This window comes from Aplysia californica, unplaced genomic scaffold (assembly GCF_000002075.1).
Source record: "Aplysia californica isolate F4 #8 unplaced genomic scaffold, AplCal3.0 scaffold00684, whole genome shotgun sequence".
In the NCBI taxonomy this organism is placed as follows: domain Eukaryota; kingdom Metazoa; phylum Mollusca; class Gastropoda; order Aplysiida; family Aplysiidae; genus Aplysia; species Aplysia californica.
In genome coordinates this window covers 179366-197878 of record NW_004797954.1, presented here as the reverse complement: position 1 = coordinate 197878, position 18513 = coordinate 179366, and the positions used below count along the sequence as shown (strand labels likewise).

The following is an 18513-nucleotide window of genomic DNA, read 5'->3' as shown; positions in this document are numbered from 1 at the left end:
GATAGAGAGAGATAGAGAGAGAGAGAGAGACCTTGAGGACATGACTCACTCAGCTAAACTCAGTGTTGGGTTTCCTACACGTCCTACATACAGGCTTTGAAACTTGTTTTCATGAATAGGACAAAGTCAATTTGTTAAACCCTTCCATTACAAGAGACAAGTTGACCAATCAGTATTTTGAACCACGGAAACATGTCACAGAACCAGTCCGATGTTCATGAAGAAAAAACACATGAAAAAAACAACAACCCAACTCTCACAAAAGCAAGCTGTCTCTGAAGACATCACATATTGAATGAGATGAGAACAATTTCAATGTAAACGAACACACTTTTTAAAAAGACGAATAGCTCAAAAGTACAGACCTGAGAGTGAGACAATTATATTATCTATTCTTTTTTCTCTGGTAACTCTGCATCTTTTTCATGATTGATTTCACCCATCTAGATGTTCGACCTTTATAATAATATTCCACTGAGAGGGAAGGATACTACATAAAACCCACACCGATACCTTTAGATCAGAGGCCAATTAAAAATACAATCCTTAAGCCCCAAAAATATAAAAGAAAGAAAATCTGGGCATCTGCTCCATTGAGTCCATCTGTCAACTCATTTAGATTTTCACATCATACGACAGTTCCTGAGGAATATTACAAGCAAAGGCGGAGAGAGGTCATCAGCGTCAGCGAGACGTTTTAGTTTTAGTAAGGTTTTACGGCGCTCACAACTTTATAAGGCCAGCAAGACGTGATGTGAGGAGGCAACAGAGTGGGAATACAGGTCAGTCATTTTGCTAGCGGCGGTTTATGCCCCACAGACAAAAGTTTTTAGTCATTTAGGAAGCGGGCCGCTCTGATCCTCCCCTGAGTCAGGAGATCCAGCGCCAGGAAGACAGAGAAACTCAATAAAATACTTGTTCCCAGGCGGGAAATGAACTCATATATGTTCTCTGGCACCCTGAGTGCATAGTGAAAAGTTTTAAGTTATCAATTACATGCCAGAGAAGCCACAGGAAATAATACTGGCTGTCCACTGAGGACATTACAGTAGGGTTTTTGTCACAGTACTGTACTGCTCTCAAAACCGTAACCCTAGAACTCCTTGCAACACGTATGTATAAAAAGTATTTTTTTTATTAGTGATTGTCAGCTGATAGCTGTGTGTCCACTCCATTCTTATCCCCTGTCAGATCTCTTACAAATCATCCACTCTGTCTGCTAAAGCTTATATCCTTCTGTACATTTTGATGAAAGTTACTAGGAAACGCAACTAAAGAAACAAACAAACCACCCAACCAAAAAAAACAACATCTGACTCATATGACACTAACAGGCAATTAGATTCGTTATTCATGCTCTCCACATCAGTGTTAATTTATTTATGTATGTGTGAGTTCATGTCTATACATGTGTGAGTGCATGTTGTCTATACATGTGTGAGTATGTCGGTGCAAGAAAAGCTGATAGAACAGCTTTCGCTCCGCTATTGAAAATATCCTTTGTGTAGAGGAAAATTGTCATATTACAAATATATACACATGCTTATAATAAAAATATATATACAGTTTTTCTATGCTTCCCACACCCTGCAGTGCACAAAAGCGAGTCGAGTTGAAACACAGTGTGTGAAGAACCAGAAGATTAACATCCAATTTGCACAAATACCTCTCTGCAAGACAAGCTCACCGATAAATACTTGACACAGTTCCCTTTTAACAGGGGGGGGGGGGGAGAGGAAACAACTGATCCAGAAAGTCGGGAACAAGAGGTCAGAGGTTTAGGGATACAGGTCAGGGCAGAGACTGAGGTTTAAGGATAGATTAACAGAAATCACCAAGTCTTTCCCTGATCATTACCTCCATCAAAACCTTCAACCCCTGGCTAGGTTGGATTACCTGCTCCCCTCCCTTATCTTTTTTGTCTCCGGAGAAGAGAAAACCAGCATATTCAACACACAACATGACAAGAAATACACCAACAGCACATGCATTTCATTATTTTCATAGAGGCATAAAAAAGATAAGATCAGCACCCAAAACATGAAAATGGCAGAGAGAATAAATGCCCCAACTCACAATTGTACAAACAAATGAACAAACAGATCTTGGACCTGACTAGCAAAAAGTGTCACAACCAGTTTCAATATCTTTCCAACATTCACACACAGTCTTTTGAAAATAATATGAACTTCAATTTCTTTTTTGTCTTTTCTTACAACATTTGATACATCCATAACATGTCCATATACCTACTTAGCCTTTAAACAAGAAGCAAAGCCTATGCTCAACAAACACTCTCCACCAAAAAGGATACTGGTATAATTCAATACCCCACTGAGGACATCCCACAGCCGGTGGACCGCAAACAAAAATTAACATACACAGTAAACAAGAAAGTGAGAAACACAGCTGTACCTTTCTCTCACACAATTCTGTTTCCATTTTGGATCACAAAGTGGACTATTTGACAAAGACTGTCATGGTAATTCTTATCACAAGAAACATTAAAGCAGTTTGGTTTGGCTTATCTCTATAAAATCCATGTAACCCTTTCACACACCTGCCCTTCTCATGTGAATGATGAGGAACACAAACGATGCTGCATTATCATTTCCAAAGTAAGGTTTAAAGTGAGAAAACCTAAAGAAACACCACTTGATACTTTAACATTATTTCCAACCAACCCATAGCAACAAAATGAAAGAATGAAAATAGAAGTAACTGTGACCGAAACACAATGCCCCAAATCACAATCTTAACAGAACAGTTCAAGACAAAACAAAAAGTGTGATGCATAACACCTCAACAATTCAGTGATAGCCTTTAGTTCCCATCAGGGAAAGCCATTTAAAAAATAAAATAGAAAAAAGATAAACAAATTTCATTTATGACAGGTTCCTCAACAATTCCTTTCCATATACAAAAGAAAACAAGTAAAGTAAAAATACCAGGGACTCTTGAGTACTTTAATTCAAAATCATTTTACACAAAAACAGTTACAAATTTCAATCACAAACTATCTCAGCCGAGGGAATTTGGTTCATTTTTAACAACACTAACAAACGTTTAAAGCTCACAAGAATGTGACCCTGGTCAAAAATGGATAGCAATATATCACTTGTTACCCCATGTCATGGGCAATTAACAAAACAGTTACTAGTATACACAGATCTGTCTCTTTTAACCTGACTATAATCAGTCGCACAAAATTTAAACATTATATCTCCTCCAGCCTTAAGCGACAAACAAAAGTTTTGCACCGTAAAATGAAATCACAAAACAGCAATTATATTGGCCTTTCTCCCAAACTGAAAGGACAATTCAACACAAAAGCAGGCACACACGCCAGAATGATTTGGAAGAAAACTGACTTCATCAGACCACATACAGCATCGTAAAAAACAATGACTCCAGCAACTCCACATTCTTAGTTACAGACTATGATGGCCACCAAAAAAAAAAGAAGAAAAATTATCGGGGGTTTAGAACCAAGTAAGGATCTCTCCTATTTTGAGATGAAAAGCTTAAAATTTTTACTCCTCTGCTTGATGTTATCCAAAAACATAATCTTTGAGTTTGAGCAGACGTGATGCAAGTCGCTGAATTTTACTTTAAATGCAGTTATTTTTACATCCCCATCGACACAATTTAGATCATTTATAAAACGGTCAATCTGGGCTAATATGGGTTACAAGGATGCAAAAACCCAGTAGAAAGACAGAGATACACTCGATAACAATTCTTCACTTGGGAATCAAGCTCCGTTCTCCTGCATGCCATGCAGAAGCGTAGAGCTGCTTCAACACAGCGACCATCAAATATTTACCCCCCCCCCCCCTCCCCCCCAAGAAGTTTCAGTATAGTCTTAGTAAGTGTTTTACGACACTTGCAACACAATGTCATATGAGAGCCGAAGATAGGATGTGTTGCAAAAAGTAACAAACACAAAAAAGGAGGGGGGGGGGGGGGGGTAAAGACGATAGATGTTTGATAGGACAGAAGAAGCAAACCACACTATAGCACCCGCCAACCACCCCTTTAAAAAAAAAAAAAAAAAGGTAAAACAGAGATTGTTACAAAGCTTTTGACTTCAAAGGCTCTTCTGCCCTTTTGGCAAAAATTTTGGCAACTTGGCAGAGGTGGAGGTGGATTGAGGCACACAGATTGTAGTACTACAGTCACACACATACACATCTGGAATTAGTTTCTGTCTCTGACATTCCTGTCTTACTCCATCCAGCCTAATGCAAAATCGGAGGTCACCATCTCGGCGCGATTTATAAGACAGAAAGGGTAAAGACTAAAGGCTACTGGTTCTAGAACAAGAACAACATCCCTTCACCCAAGCAACCCAAAGTGTTTCAGTTTTGATGCTACGAGGCAAAGCCAAGCTTGCCTGATCTCGTGTGTAAAAGTTTACAATATATTAGTTAATTCCTGGATGACTTATTTGTCCCATTTCTGAACACAGAAGGACAGAGTTCAAGGCCAACGTGAAACCATTTAATCAGATGCAGTTCTTGAACTCGAGCCAAGTTTCGCATTACAGCTTGGCTTACTCCATTAAAAAATGTATGAGCAGTCTAATGTTCAAAATATTCGAAATAAAATACTTTAAAAGATCAAATCAGTAGCTTCTGTGAGCTCACATATCCACAGGATTTATAACAAAGAATTTGTGGTAATGCCACATTTTCCCCCCAAATAAACCAACAATAACCAAGGAAACAGTTGTTCAAAATCAGAAAGCCAAATAGTTTAAAACAAAAAATTAAAAGAGTGAAACCCATAGTCACGTCAAATTAAAAAACCATCCCAACAGTCGAAACACCAATGACAAAATGTAATAGTAACCCTGGAAGCATATCATACAACAGGCCAGTTTATCTTAATTAAAAGAAAACAATTTCAAAGTGTGGAAAAAAAACCCATTTCACTTTCATTTGCGCACAAGTTCAGCCTACAATGTGATCAACATGAAACAAGTCCAATTGACTGTAATGTACAAAGCAAGACTTCCACCACACCAGATGAGTTCTATTACATTTCCTGGACTCTGAGGTGTTTTCGCTTACTCAAGTATCTTCGATGCATTCATTCCAAGACCTTCAATAAACAGTTCTATAAGACGAAAGAATATATTTTTCGAGTAAAGAAAATCCAAACCACAAAGTAATCTAAGCAGAAATTGAACACGCCATGGTTGCCATTGTTCCCAATTTCCAAATGTTTTCCTTGTCCAAAATATCCCCCCCCAAAAAAGAAGCAAATAATCACACCCCGTCAAAAGTGGTAACTCTCTCATGCCTGCAGTGATCAAGCAGAATCCAGTCGCAGCTAGCCGCACACATGAAATTATTTTCTTTCAAGCAAAGGTCAAAACACAGCAGAAAATTTCCTCCTCTCAGACACATTAAAAATCGTTGTGCAATCAGACAGCATAAAGTTTTTGTCCAATCAGACATAAAAAGGTAATACTGTCCAGTCAGACTCAACTCATCAAAGTATTGACCAATCAGACGACTGAAAATATTGCCCAGTTGTGACAAAATAGAGAGTATCCTCCAATCAGACAACACAATACATTGTATCAGATGCACATGACAAAATATTGTCCAATCAGACAGCACCACTTACCATTTAATCTAGCCACATGCAAAAGTATCATTGAATAAGATATACACATGAAATAGGTGTCCAGTCCGAGCCAGCACAGAACATATTCCCATCAACTGCACAGTCATTATCATGATACGACGCCAGGAAGTCCAGGAGAAACTTGAGCTGTACAAACACTCAACAGTAGGAGCAAAAACATCAACAGCCATCACGTCACTCGCGAGAACAACCAACACGAAGCTCTTGAGCGACGACCTCAACGAGATGAGAGTAGAATATTCACTGGCACACACAGAAGCAACTACGCACAGTGCCTCCTCTGTTAGTACGGGGAGAGGGGGCGAGGGGCAATAGGAAGAGATGGGTCTTGAGAACAACATAGTTGAAGACGATGAAATCTTGGGAATTAAGCGGGGCTGGGTGGAGGAAAAAGCTTTAGGTCTGAAACAATAGTGGAGACGGTAGGGAGGCAGGGCAGTGGTTCACAGGCTATGTAGACGGTCATTCACACGTGGGTACCTGCAGAACCAGTCAGCCCCTGTGGTGATCCAGAGCTATACGACCAGGCTGAGGTCAAGACAAGATGGCGCGGGGCCGGTGGCGAGACCACATGTGGCCGTCAAGGGAGGCAATGCGTCTTCTATTCTTGCGGTGCCATAGCCGAAGTGTGTCCTCACACACACTGGACATAGCCTGGACAGAAAATTTTGAATTAAGACAAGATTAGATAAGATGATACTTTATTATCCCAGAGGGAAATTTTCTTGACAGTACAGTACAGGACTGTAAAAAATCATGCAGGTATACATAAAAATCTAAATTATATATTACTCGCAATAAAATTCAATATGAAAAGAAGTAAAGCTGACAAAATATACATATCACAAAATGATTGCATTAAAAAAATCTGAATCATATAATTTGTATTTTTTTGTACATGTGTGGCATTAAAAAAAAAAATCACATAGATGCTTCATGACGAAGAACACTGAGCTTGACGATAAGGGTTAATCCACACTGGATTTGAACCGACGACCTATAGAATCAGAGGCGAGCCCCTTAACCTCTAGAACACGAGAGCCCCCAGACTGTGTGGGAAACAATCAAAGAGAAAAAAACCCCAAAGATACTCAATAAAATATCTTCTTCACTTGGGAATCAAACTCAAGCATTTTGAGTGACAGGCAAACGTCAAACAATTGTTGCATCCCATATGCTGGTTATATTACTCACTTCATGAAAAGCAGCGACATGAGTGTAGGCACCATCAAATTGTTCACAAAATGCAAGGATAAATGGTAAGCTCGGTGGGTATCTTAAAAAGTATGGACGACCAAGGTCCAAACCTTCAATGAGACATTTGCTTTTTTTTTTGTGGTCCTTTTAGACAAAGGTATAAAATTCTCACTGCTCTGAACTAACTTTACAATGTAAAAAGAGGAGTTAAAACCAATACCATACTATGCATAAAAACTCAAGAAGAAGAAGAGATACATGTTTCCTTCACAGCAGAACAGATATTTGACAGGAACTGGACATCTTGGACCAAAAGAATATCAGAAGAACGCTACAACAAGCAGAGGAGAAGAAGACACACACACACACAAAAAAAAGAGTAAATGAGGGCAACGCCCCCAGATGGTTGTTTTCCTCACCTCTAGTTTGAGAGCCCTCTCCTTGTCCAAGGGATCAGGCGTGTAAACAATTTCATGTGCGTCGGCCAGCGCCCGCAGGTCAAAGTAGTACTTGGCGTATACGCTCGATGGTACGTTGATGTTGAACTGTAGCAGCTCAAGCACCTGACGCTCCAGCTCGTTCCTGACACGGCAGAAAGAAAAAGAAATGTGACGCTAGTTCTTCTTTTTTTTGGTAAGTATGTTAGCATGTTCTTATACACAGTAGAATTTTAAATGGGCTGATTTATCAATGTCATGCTCATACTGTGGCAGAACCACATGGAGGGGATTGCTGCTTTTTCTTTCCTCAACCTTACTATCGTCATTTTTCCTTTACTTGTTTTGTATGATTGTCACTCTCTTGTGAACCTTCATTTCCGGGATGCCTGGATAGTAGAAGCAGATTTTGTGCTGTTGAGGCTAGAGAGGTGAGCAGAGTAAGCCTGCCCCGTTTGGATTTCTCTGTTAGCATAAATCACTTGGCACTCATATAACGTTACGCAGTTGCGGGCGCCGTAAAAACCTTATTAAAACAAATTACTTCTTCAGCCCGCTGTGCAGCTAAAGCCAACTTCAGTCCTAGTTCTCCACTAATGACACAAAAATACAGGTAAACATCCGCTGCACAGCGAATTGAAAAAGTAACAGCCACCAGAACTCTAGTGATCAAAAGCAATGGACGAGAAGAACAGTTTTCGAAAATAGCTTTATCTGCTCTCATGCATGAGGTTGAGATATGCTCTGTCACGGTCTGTTTCTTCTTGTCAATGTATCCATTTTTCAAAGCAATTAATGAATTCATGACTCTGTTGACCTTAAATCTGCTTAGTTTTGGTAAAAGTTTTACGGCACTTGCAAAACAATAAGGTCATATAAACAGGATCCCCACCAAATCCAGGAATTTTTTTTTCAAGACCCCAATTCAAGGGAAAAATCAGGCCGCTGCGCGTCAAGAATGATCCCCCAAAAAGCCCATCTATCAATGATAAAAAGTCAAAATGTTTTTGAATGCAAATGTACATTTTGTAATACAGTCTTCAAACAACAGATGATTACAATGCTGGGAGACTGCCAACTCAGCTTCTCAATTTTCCAAGGGAGGGGCCTCATCCATTTTCCAGGGGCATGTTACATAACAATGACAGCCAGAGCTTCATTTATATCTAATATAATATAAATGATATATGTATAAGTTTGTGAATACACACACACACACATGTAGGTACAATATATCCAGTCAACAACATGTCAGTATAGCACTGGGATCTTGTGTGACTTTGGTATTTCAGTCCTTTCTTACTTATTTGTATTTTCTCCTCATCATATTAGCCTAAATAAACAAGATCTTTAGGCCCTTTTAAAAAATGAATTCTGTTTTGAGCCTGAGGAAAGACCTAGAACTAGAATATCAATTGTCAATAACCAGTCTGGGAGTCATAATTCATATAATAAACGTGAAGACGAAAACTATTGCTCAATCTCAAAGTACCGGTATAGTAATGTTAGTGTAATAACTTGAATGGCTCAAGTAGACCTATTCAGTGAGGTGTAAGAACTGACTCTTTACTGAGGGAGGGCAAGATGGAGTGACACTGAAAATTTGCCAATCTTGAACAGAAAGCTAAAGATATAGATCTACATTACAATCACCCCAGCCAATGAAACGCGAACACTTTATTTCAATAACAAGGCATGACGGATCCCAATTCCACACAAGGCCTGCACCAACGCGCGCTTTGCAGAGAGCTCTTATACAGTACTAAGCTAGTTTTCAAAATCCTAAATACTCAAAATTTGCTTGAAAGTTAAGTTTTTGACCTCTAGCGTTGCCTTCAGCCCCCCCCCCCCCCCCTCATCCCCTTCCCTGAGTGTATCTTATAAAAAACAACAACAACAATAACCCCCCCCCCCCCCCCATTCCGGGGTCCTATACTTCACAGCGCTCAGACCGCCGGTACACACACTCACAGGTTCATTGACCGGTCACGATGGCGAACGTGACAAGACGCTTGTAGAACTTTCTTTTCTTTTTTTTTTTCACAAGTGACAGCAGAGAACACATTTTTAATATTGATTTATTTTCAAGGCGACACAGCGTTCATAATGCACAACCAGCATATTACAAATGTTGCGTTATCTATCAGACTAGTACCGGAAAATTTCTGGGCGGTAACGAAAGCAGATCTTGATTCTTCCCGATCGAGCCTCCGTCCGGTGTCACACATACACTTCCGCCTGCCGCCATAGTGGTTCATTTACGTTTCCTCTTCATGATTCATCAACCATACTGTCTAGATAGCTACACTACTAATATTCTCTCTCTCTTTCTCTTGCCCTTTTTAACTCCAAGTGGACACAGACCATCAACAGCATTACTCCAGCGAAGCCTGTCCTGAGCATCCTTTTCTATCTACATGTACTACTAATATTACACAGGCCCTATCCTTTCCCGACCCATCACAAAATTCCCGACTTTTTCCCGACCTATCTCAAAATTCCAGACTTTTTCCCGATTTCCCGACCTGGTGGGGACCCTGTATAAAAGTGCCGAAGAATAGATTATGTGTTACGAGAGAGTAACAAACACAAAAAAGGAGGAAACATCAGGATGAAGGAAAGAAGCAGCAAACCACACCAAAGCATCCACCAACCACCTACCTTAAATCTGTGTAACTCTACACAAATACACTAACTACTTTTGCCAGACAAGGCAGCTCCCTTGAATGTGGCATCGGTGGCCTGGTGGTTAGGCTACATGACTCATAATTGTGAGGTCGCGGGTTCGAGGGTTCAAGCCGCAGGCCCCACGTTGTGTCCTTGGGAAAGGCACTTTACACAAATTTTCCTCACTTCACTCAGGTGAGAATGGGTATCCAGTCATAGACAGCGAAATATCTTGTCAGTATATCAGTGCTTTAGCGCCTATAAATGGCCGATTGCACCGTATGCCTCCCAGGAGGTTGAGGTTGTTTCAGAATGCTTTCAGGTCTGCTGGGGTAATAGTATAGATTGTGAAGGGCATAGAGCTTGCTGTTGAGCAGGGATTTGCGCTATACAAATGCTATCTATTTTCAATTATTATTAATGTGGGCACTCACATGTCATCGACCTGAATGTCCTTGAGGATCTGACAAAAGTCGACGTTCCAGACAGCCTGGTCCTCCCACACCTTGGAGGCAAGGATGATGGCACCCAGCACCATACGCTTCCAGTTGCCCGGGTTGATGTCAATTTCAGAGTAGGTGAGCAGGCGCTCCAAGTACACCTGCAAGGGGTGAGGGAGAAGAATGAAAATAAAGAAGAAAAGATTATATTTTTGCAGAGGGTAAGTTTTAGTTTTTAGTTTAGATATAGTAAGTATTTTACGGCACTTGCAACATAATAAGGTAAAAAAACAACAACAAGCGACAACAAACAGATTATAAAATTGAAAGCTCATTACCTTGCTGGAAAGTAGAAAGGTCATGTAGAGAGAACAGAAAAAGCTTGAGTAAACAATCTTTACAAAGCAAATCTCCATAGAAATTATGATTGGCAAATCCCATCAACCCACAGACTTTCGTCTACAAGCATGTAACATTCACTTAGCATACCACCCTATAAAAATAAAATACAGGAAAGAAAAAAATACAAGCGGTTCAGCAAAGACACATCCACCTAAATCAGTATTCATAGAGATTACAAATCAAAACCTGAACCGCATGGCACCTCTCTCCTTGTGTGTTTTAGAAAGGTTTTACTGCGCTCACAACTGCATAAGTCATCTCTCTCCTTATTTCCCTTTGTCCCAAAACATCTTTGCAGAAGGCACAGAGCCGACAATAGCCAACAGACAAGTTTCACCACACCACTGACCAGTGTAACAATGGCACATTCTGCAGTCAGCTGAGCAGCGTTGAACAAGTTGCGGACAAATCGGTAGATGACCTTGTGCTCTGGCTCCCTCTTTTGGTAGTCCTCCGGTACAGGTTCCTTCTGTAACAGACAACATGAGAACCCGACTGTTCAGTATAATCATGGAAACATGTTTCTGTCTGTTTACTGAAAGCATTTATTGCAGACATATCGGTAGAATGTGATACTTAGGATTAAGCTACCAACCCCCCCCCCCCCCCCCCCCCAAGCAATCAAGCTGATTTGCACTGGCAAAAGTTTTAACCACTGATGTAATGGATCTACTTGATTGTGGGAACAGAAGGACAGGGTAAACAAAAGTGGTTGAGAGATGAGTGAATTTGGTCCCACCCAAACAACCCTCCAACACTCAATGTCAAATGAGACGACAAACACAACACTGCCTTCCTTGAGGTTTTTGAGTTGGTGTTAACTCATCAAGGACCAGACCTTGGTCTCAGCACAAAATCATTAAGGACCATGCTGACAAAAACTCCTTTTTTTCAATTTGGTGCCAAAATTTTCCATTTGCTAAATCAAAAGCCTGATCAGTCACTCCACTTGTGAGAAAAAAATAAAGTGAAACTGTGACTAGTTTTTAAATATATTAGAATTCAAATTTCGGAATCACTTTATTTTAAATGGTTACAGTGACTAAAAACCACATTTTCTCAAAACTGCTGTGCAGAAAAAAAAAGGAGTTTTGTCAGCTTACAGCAGCATGTTCTTTATTGTGTTTTGGTTTGAAGAGATTACAATGTAATAACACCATTTGTTTGACATGCATGCCTTTGAAAAGAATTCAAAAGGGCAAATATAAAACATAAATAAATATATAAAAAAAGATTTTAAAAATGATCCTGTACTTACAGAGAGGGGATGAGCTTTCTCGTCAAAGATCTGCAAGATGTTGGGTTCGAGTGCAGCCAGCTGCTGCTGGTGCTGTGCGTCCATCGGGATTCGGTTGCGGATGTGGAAGAAAATGGCTAGAGCCACGGCCTTGATGGTGGTCTTCAGGTTGGGCTGGGATACCGTCGAGTCGTCCATGTAGATGGTGGAACACGAGCTGAACTTGCGCAACTGGCCGTACTCATCCAGCTAGAGAGGATAAGAGGTGTTATCAGAGTTTTGGTTTTTCTTACACTTTTAGTTCGAGTTTTACAGGCAACACAATAAGGACATATATGTGCCAAAGATTAGAGGTGTTGCTACTAGAGAATAACAACAAAGAAAAGGAGGAGAGACAAGAGAAGTTTTAGTAAGAGTTTTACAGCACTAGCAACACAATAGGGTAATATAAGTGCCGAATATTAGAGATGTTACAAGGGAGTTACAAACACAAAAAAGGAGAGATAAGGACGATAGATGTTTGATAGGAAAAGGAGCAAACCACAGCAGAGCACCCTCCAAGCACCCACATACGAGTTTAACAGCACTTGCAACACAATAAGGTCATATATAATGTGCCAAAGATTAGAGGTGTTACGACTAGAAAATAACAACAAAGGAAAGGAGGAGAGAGAGAGAAAAGAACGGGTGCATGAAGACAAAAAAAACCCCCCAGTACACGACAAAGACGAAGTACAGTCAAACCTGTGTAAGACGGCCACCCACTGTCGAGGAGAAAAGTGGCCGTACAAGACAGGTGGCCGTCTTAGGCAGGACTGACCAAGATAAAGAAAACAAACCGTTCCCATCTGAGGCCCCAATCAAAAGTAGCCCCATTGTTGCTGTCTTTGTTGGTGTTGTTGTTAGTTTGTATTTTCGTTTCATCATACGAGTCTACTGTCTCCAGGGCACTAGTTCTGAGGACTTCTTCTGGTGTGGTCTTGTCACAAGAAGGGTCTAGAAGTCTCGTCCTTATTGTGACTTCTGGTGCCTGCCAATATGAGGTTCGCTGTTGATGTCGGTGATGTCTGTGTTCTAGGGTGGGTCAAACTACCCAATTACTTTTGTTGCTTCTCGCATGAAGGAGGTCTTCTAGATGCGTGTTCTTGGTTCACACTCATCTGCCATTTTCCTGTTTTTGCTCGTGTCTCCTACCCGCACAAATCTTTTATAGGTTTCTAGCGTAGCACTCTTTCTTCTGAGGTCCAGAGGTTCTACGCTGTAGCGGATTTCACAGGCGCTTGTAGGTGTGGTCTTCATCGGGCCAGAAACAAATCTGAGTGCTTGGTTCTGTACTCTGTCAAGCTGTTCCAAAGTACTTTGGCTGGCTATGGATTATAGTAGTAGGGAGTAGTCAATCACAGATCTTACATATATAAAGTTGTCGGAGGGTTGCTTTGTCAGCTCCCCAGTTGAGTGATGAAAGGTGTTTCAGAAGGTTTAGTCTGGAGGTGGCTTTCTTGGTCAGCCCGCCTAAGTGCTCTTTGACAGAAGGTACTTGCGATAACCCTCACGTTTGATGTAAAATAAAACCCTGAAGAAACTTTATTTGCCAGTTTAACACTTTGCCGCCTCATCTCGCCGATTGGCGATGTTTACCACCAAGTTTCTTTGGATTTCCCCCAAAATATGATGGCAAAGTCAGTTTCAAAGTGTTAAGGAACAGCAATTTCGTAATTTAGACACTGGAGACAAAACAAAAAGGAGAAGAAAAAAATCCCTTACAAAATGCTTGTGTCCTGCAGGAGTCAAAATCATCTGGCTTCTTCGTCGAAGTCGATTATCTGGAGGAGGAAAGAGTGAGTGCTTGTCATTTCATTCAGTCAATATACATAGAATATCAACAAAGAACTTTGGCATTAGTAAAAGTAAAAGACTGCAGAAAAGGTACTCTACCTATACTCCTATTCCTTTATACCAATAGTACCATTACTTTTGCTTGCTTTCTGATATTTTTGAGCAGCCAACGCCTGATACTTAATTCATGTTTTGCTCTATTTCTTTCACATTCGGCAAGGGTATGGTATAGATCAGGTATAACATCCTAAATGACACAAAAAGGTTTTTTTTCCAAGCATGTTTCTGGAACGTTGATCGACTGGCACCAAAGAAAAGAGCCAGGCAGAAAGGAAGGTGCTTATTGAGAGAAAAAAACAGCCATACCCAAGTGGGGTAGAAGTGCATTGACCTTTTACCAACTGGGGAGTTGTGACAAGGTCTTATTTACACCGTGACAAATACTGGTTTTCAAGGGGAGAGAACCCCCCATCAGTAACACAAAATTTGTTGAAAATTTTCTCTTAGCACTAACAACCAGAACATTTTTCAGTCCTAATGCTGAATCAGTAGGTCATCATCATCATTGCCTTTCTCACCCTGCACCAGGGTATAGGCCACGGACAAACACTCCCCACTTTTCTCTACCCTGGGCTAGCCTCTTGATGTTATTCCATGTCTTCCCACTTTTCTGTACATCGATTTCTGTGATTCTTCTCCAAGTTCCACGAGGTCTTCCCCTTGATCTCTTGCCCAGTGGGTTCCAATCCAAAACTTTCTTTGTTATGCAGCTGCCTGACTTCCTGAGAGTATGTCCAATCCATCGCCACCGCCTTCTTCCTACCTCATCCCTGACTGGGATCTGTCTTGTTTTCCTTAACACTTCCACATTGGTGACCCTGTCTGTCCATCTGATCCTCAGTAACTTTCTTAGACACCTGTTCAATAAAACCTGGATCCTCTTTATACAAGTCTGCGATGCGTTCCATGCCTCACATCCATACAACAGGACCGACTTCACGTTTGAATTGAAAATCCTCAGCTTTGTTCGAAGTGAGATCTCTCTGGTCTTCCAAATCCTATCCAAAGATATGAAAGCAGCCTGTGCTTTTCCAATGCGGGACTTTATTTCAGCACCTGTTCCTCCCTCTCTGTCAATTATGCTCCCAAGATAACAGAAGGATTCAACGTTTTCTAGGGCCTTTCCTTTTATTGTGAGAATCAGTAGGTACTGGAATTGAAAATTTGGGGACTTCATTGACACTGAACTCCTACTTATATAAACACTGTAATGTTACAAAATTAAATAGTGAAATAATCGCGTCTCACACTCACCAAAAAAAAAAAGTATATATAGAGGAATTAAGAAGACGGAGAGAGCAAAAACACTCACTTCTTTGTATCTCACTTTCAGATCTAGCAGAAAATATTGGCTTGGCTGCAGGGTGGCTTGATGGGTCATGATCACTGTCTGTGTGGGGGGGGGGGGGGGGGGGGGGAAATATTTGATTATTAAAATGTTTTTCCAAGGCATGGAAACAAGTCACAAAGAAAGGCCTTGAGAAGGCAATTATACCATCCTTCATCCCTTTCCATTTGTACAGTATTGTGTTTAACATAATTTAAGACCGTAAAATCATTTATAACGAAAAACAAAAGTATCTTTTAGTAACACTCACTTACCAATTAACTTTAACAAAGATAAAAGATCAGCTGTAAGTTTGAATGTCAGGTTTTCTGAAATTGTTTGAAAGGTCATATATAGGTGCCAAAGATTAGAGGTGTTATAAGAGAGTAACAAACACAAAAAAAAGGAGGGGAGATAAAGACGATAGATATTTGATAGGAAAGAAGAAGCAAACCACCAACCACCCACTGGCTGGTCTTTACCTTCTGGTTCCCTCTCACTGATGTGCGGCACACCGGCCAGGGAGGTGGTGCTCTGTGGGTGGGCCAGCGGTGGCTGCTCTTCCTCCACCGGGGCGTGGGGCTGCTGGTACAGGTAGGCGTCTCCCTGCTTCTTGCTCCGGTTCTTGGGGCTGTGGTACACACAGCATGAGTTCTTATTTCCCATGATGCTGTTTGTTGATGAGGTAGCGGATCCCGGTGGTTGTGGAACGGCTGGGGCAGAAAGCACCTTCACGCTTCGGCTGGTTTCAAATTTTGGCAGCCACACACACACACACACAAGAATGACTTCAACTTTCAAGTTCCAAGCACCAATTTCTGCAACACCAGTCTGCAATCTCTGCAGCTTAATACAATTTTACCAAACCCATGGCATGTTTGGGGTTCATTTTGTCACATGAAGACAGCTTGGATACAAAATAGTTCCAGCAGATGGTATATCATGACAAAAATGGATTTTCAAAGTAGTAAAGAGATTCATTCTTTCATGCAGTCAACAGTAGCTCTGCTCGGAGAAATCTGGATTTCCATTACCTGCAAGGAAAAAAATAAATATGAGTGTAAGCTAAAAGATGGGAGATAAAAGAATCTCAGGCCTTTTTCTGTAACTGGAGATGTATTTCTAATCACAAGAGAGATAGGCTATCTTCTCACACCAGCCATCTGAAACCAAATGAAAGAGAACTTCTCTCAAGAGTTAAATAACTAAGTGACTTTGGGAAATTCCACATAAACCAATGCTGCTATTACTCACATGATCTTTTCGGCACAGTTTTGAGTAAATTTTGGGACAAAGAACTAAAAAAGAACCAACTGATTACAATTTCATGGGTTTTAAAAAAAAGTTTAACCCCCCCCCCCCCCCCCCCCAACAACTAATGCATACATCCAGGCCTCCCCACTTTGCACTAGTCTAAAATGATACGAACTTAGTAGCACTTTCAATAGAGGTAACAAGCCAATAATAATTTATCCAGATCAGCTGCTGTGTAAAAAATGATAATGAAAGGAATGATGAGCATATTTTTGGGCTTTTTTAAAACTTTCAGAAAGAAAATACACAAAAAGCTGCAAACAGAAGTAATTGGGAACAAGGCAAACGTGACAATGCCAACACCACCTCAGGAATATATCCTATAAAACACTTTAAAGCAAAAAAATTCAACTAATTGTGAGACAACATTGTGGTGAAACCAGGCGCTCGTCAAAATATTGAGTTAGAAGAAACTGGCATTTTGCCGCTGGTTTAGCAAATTTTTATTGATTTTTTTTTTTTAGATACATCTTTTATGTTTATTTAAAAACATTTCTGTGCTGATTTAAACGAAAAACGATTTAAGTTAAAGCCACAAAAAAAGTAAATTTTCATTCCAAGGAATCTCAAGCTACAGAAGCCTCCAAACTTTGACTGTCATTTTGGGGGGCAACCTCTGAAACCAGGCAACCCATTATAAATTTTTACATGTCGTAAGCCACCTAGGGCCTAGGCGATTTAATTGGCCAGCGAGAGGTCAGGATTGAGTCCTCGCTTCATGCCCACACCGGAGTGCGGGTGAGAATATCGGGTGTGAGAATATAGATGGCCTATGGAAAATTCATTTGGCCTAGATTTCCTGCATGCTACGGATGGAAGAATGAACTATGCCGTGTGTCCATTTCTGGGTTGTTCTCCGTCGCATGTCCTGCCTTTTCCTACTTTGCACACCCAAGCAATTGCTCTCACTGACTCTCTCTCTTTTTTTAATGCACTCCAAATGTATGTGAGAATCACTGGTGTGTGGGTCACAATGGGTTCGTTCAAAGTGTTATTGTTTTTATATTAAGTAATTATAATCATTTACCAGTTTCGTCTTTTCAGATATGTGTCCGTTAAAGCTCCTGAGTACATTCGGACACAGTGTCCTTTATAAGAGTATCGTACATTGAGGGCCTTTTCCTTTTTTGAGAATGACATGCTTCTCTTTCTATTTGGACCAATGCATCTTTGCAGTTTGCATAAAATTGCATTCTATTTTTCTTACAGAATGATAATAACCAATCGTGATTGTTTTGTTTCTTGGTGTAAATCGACCTGCCATACATGTTTCAAAAGAGGGAAAATTATTTTTCAGAAGGATCTTGCCCGTGTCCGAAAACACACTCTGCATTGTCATTGAATATTCTTTTATTTCATTTGCAAGACAAAGCCACTTTTTTTAGTAAGCGTTTTATGGCACTTGCAACACAATAAGGTCATATAAGTGCCGAAGATTAGAGGTGTTACAAGAGAGTAACAAATAAAAAAAGAAGGAGGGGAAGGACGATAGACGATTGATAGGAAAGAAGGAGCAAACCACACCAGAGCACCCGCCAACCACCCACAAAGCCACTTCATGTTGAGAGTAAAAATATTACTTTGCTAAGGAGGAAGGGAGGAAGAGTTGAAAAGGGAAGGAGGGAGTGGGGGTGAGAAGGTGGGAAGAGATACCATTTTATGATTTTTATTGTTATTAAACTGTAAGCATACAGCGAACAAATGCACCCCAAGTAAACACAGTAGGGCATGTAAAAAAAAGAAAAAAAAAAAGGAAATGGCTTTTCTCAAATACGGTGAGACTTGCCATGGTTGGCTATTCTCACCCGCTGTGAGACGAGACCTGTTTTTCCTAATTTCTGAATGTACGGTGTGGATGATTATCTTAAATAGACATTAAAAAAAGGAAAAAATGGATGTTATAGAGTCTAGCTTGTAAAGGTGACCTTCTCACCCCCC

At 40.5% G+C, this 18513-nt stretch overlaps 1 protein-coding gene across 2 annotated transcripts in view; it reads right to left on the bottom strand.

Moving 5' to 3' along the window:
• Positions 1 to 3999: 3999 nt before the first annotated feature.
• LOC101863542 (cyclin-Y) overlaps positions 4000 to 18513 on the bottom strand; it is a 28654-nt gene continuing 14140 nt past the window's right edge. For both annotated transcript variants that reach the window (XM_005108378.3, XM_035972411.1), the window contains exons 2-9: positions 15744 to 16295; positions 15247 to 15324; positions 13803 to 13861; positions 12060 to 12287; positions 11151 to 11270; positions 10394 to 10560; positions 7275 to 7437; positions 4000 to 6312 (exon numbers count right to left, since the gene is read on the bottom strand). In XM_005108378.3, the coding sequence (XP_005108435.1) occupies positions 6193 to 6312; positions 7275 to 7437; positions 10394 to 10560; positions 11151 to 11270; positions 12060 to 12287; positions 13803 to 13861; positions 15247 to 15324; positions 15744 to 15927 (1119 nt within the window). In that variant the 5' untranslated portion in view covers positions 15928 to 16295 and the 3' untranslated portion in view covers positions 4000 to 6192. The remainder of the gene's footprint in view (positions 6313 to 7274; positions 7438 to 10393; positions 10561 to 11150; positions 11271 to 12059; positions 12288 to 13802; positions 13862 to 15246; positions 15325 to 15743; positions 16296 to 18513) is intronic.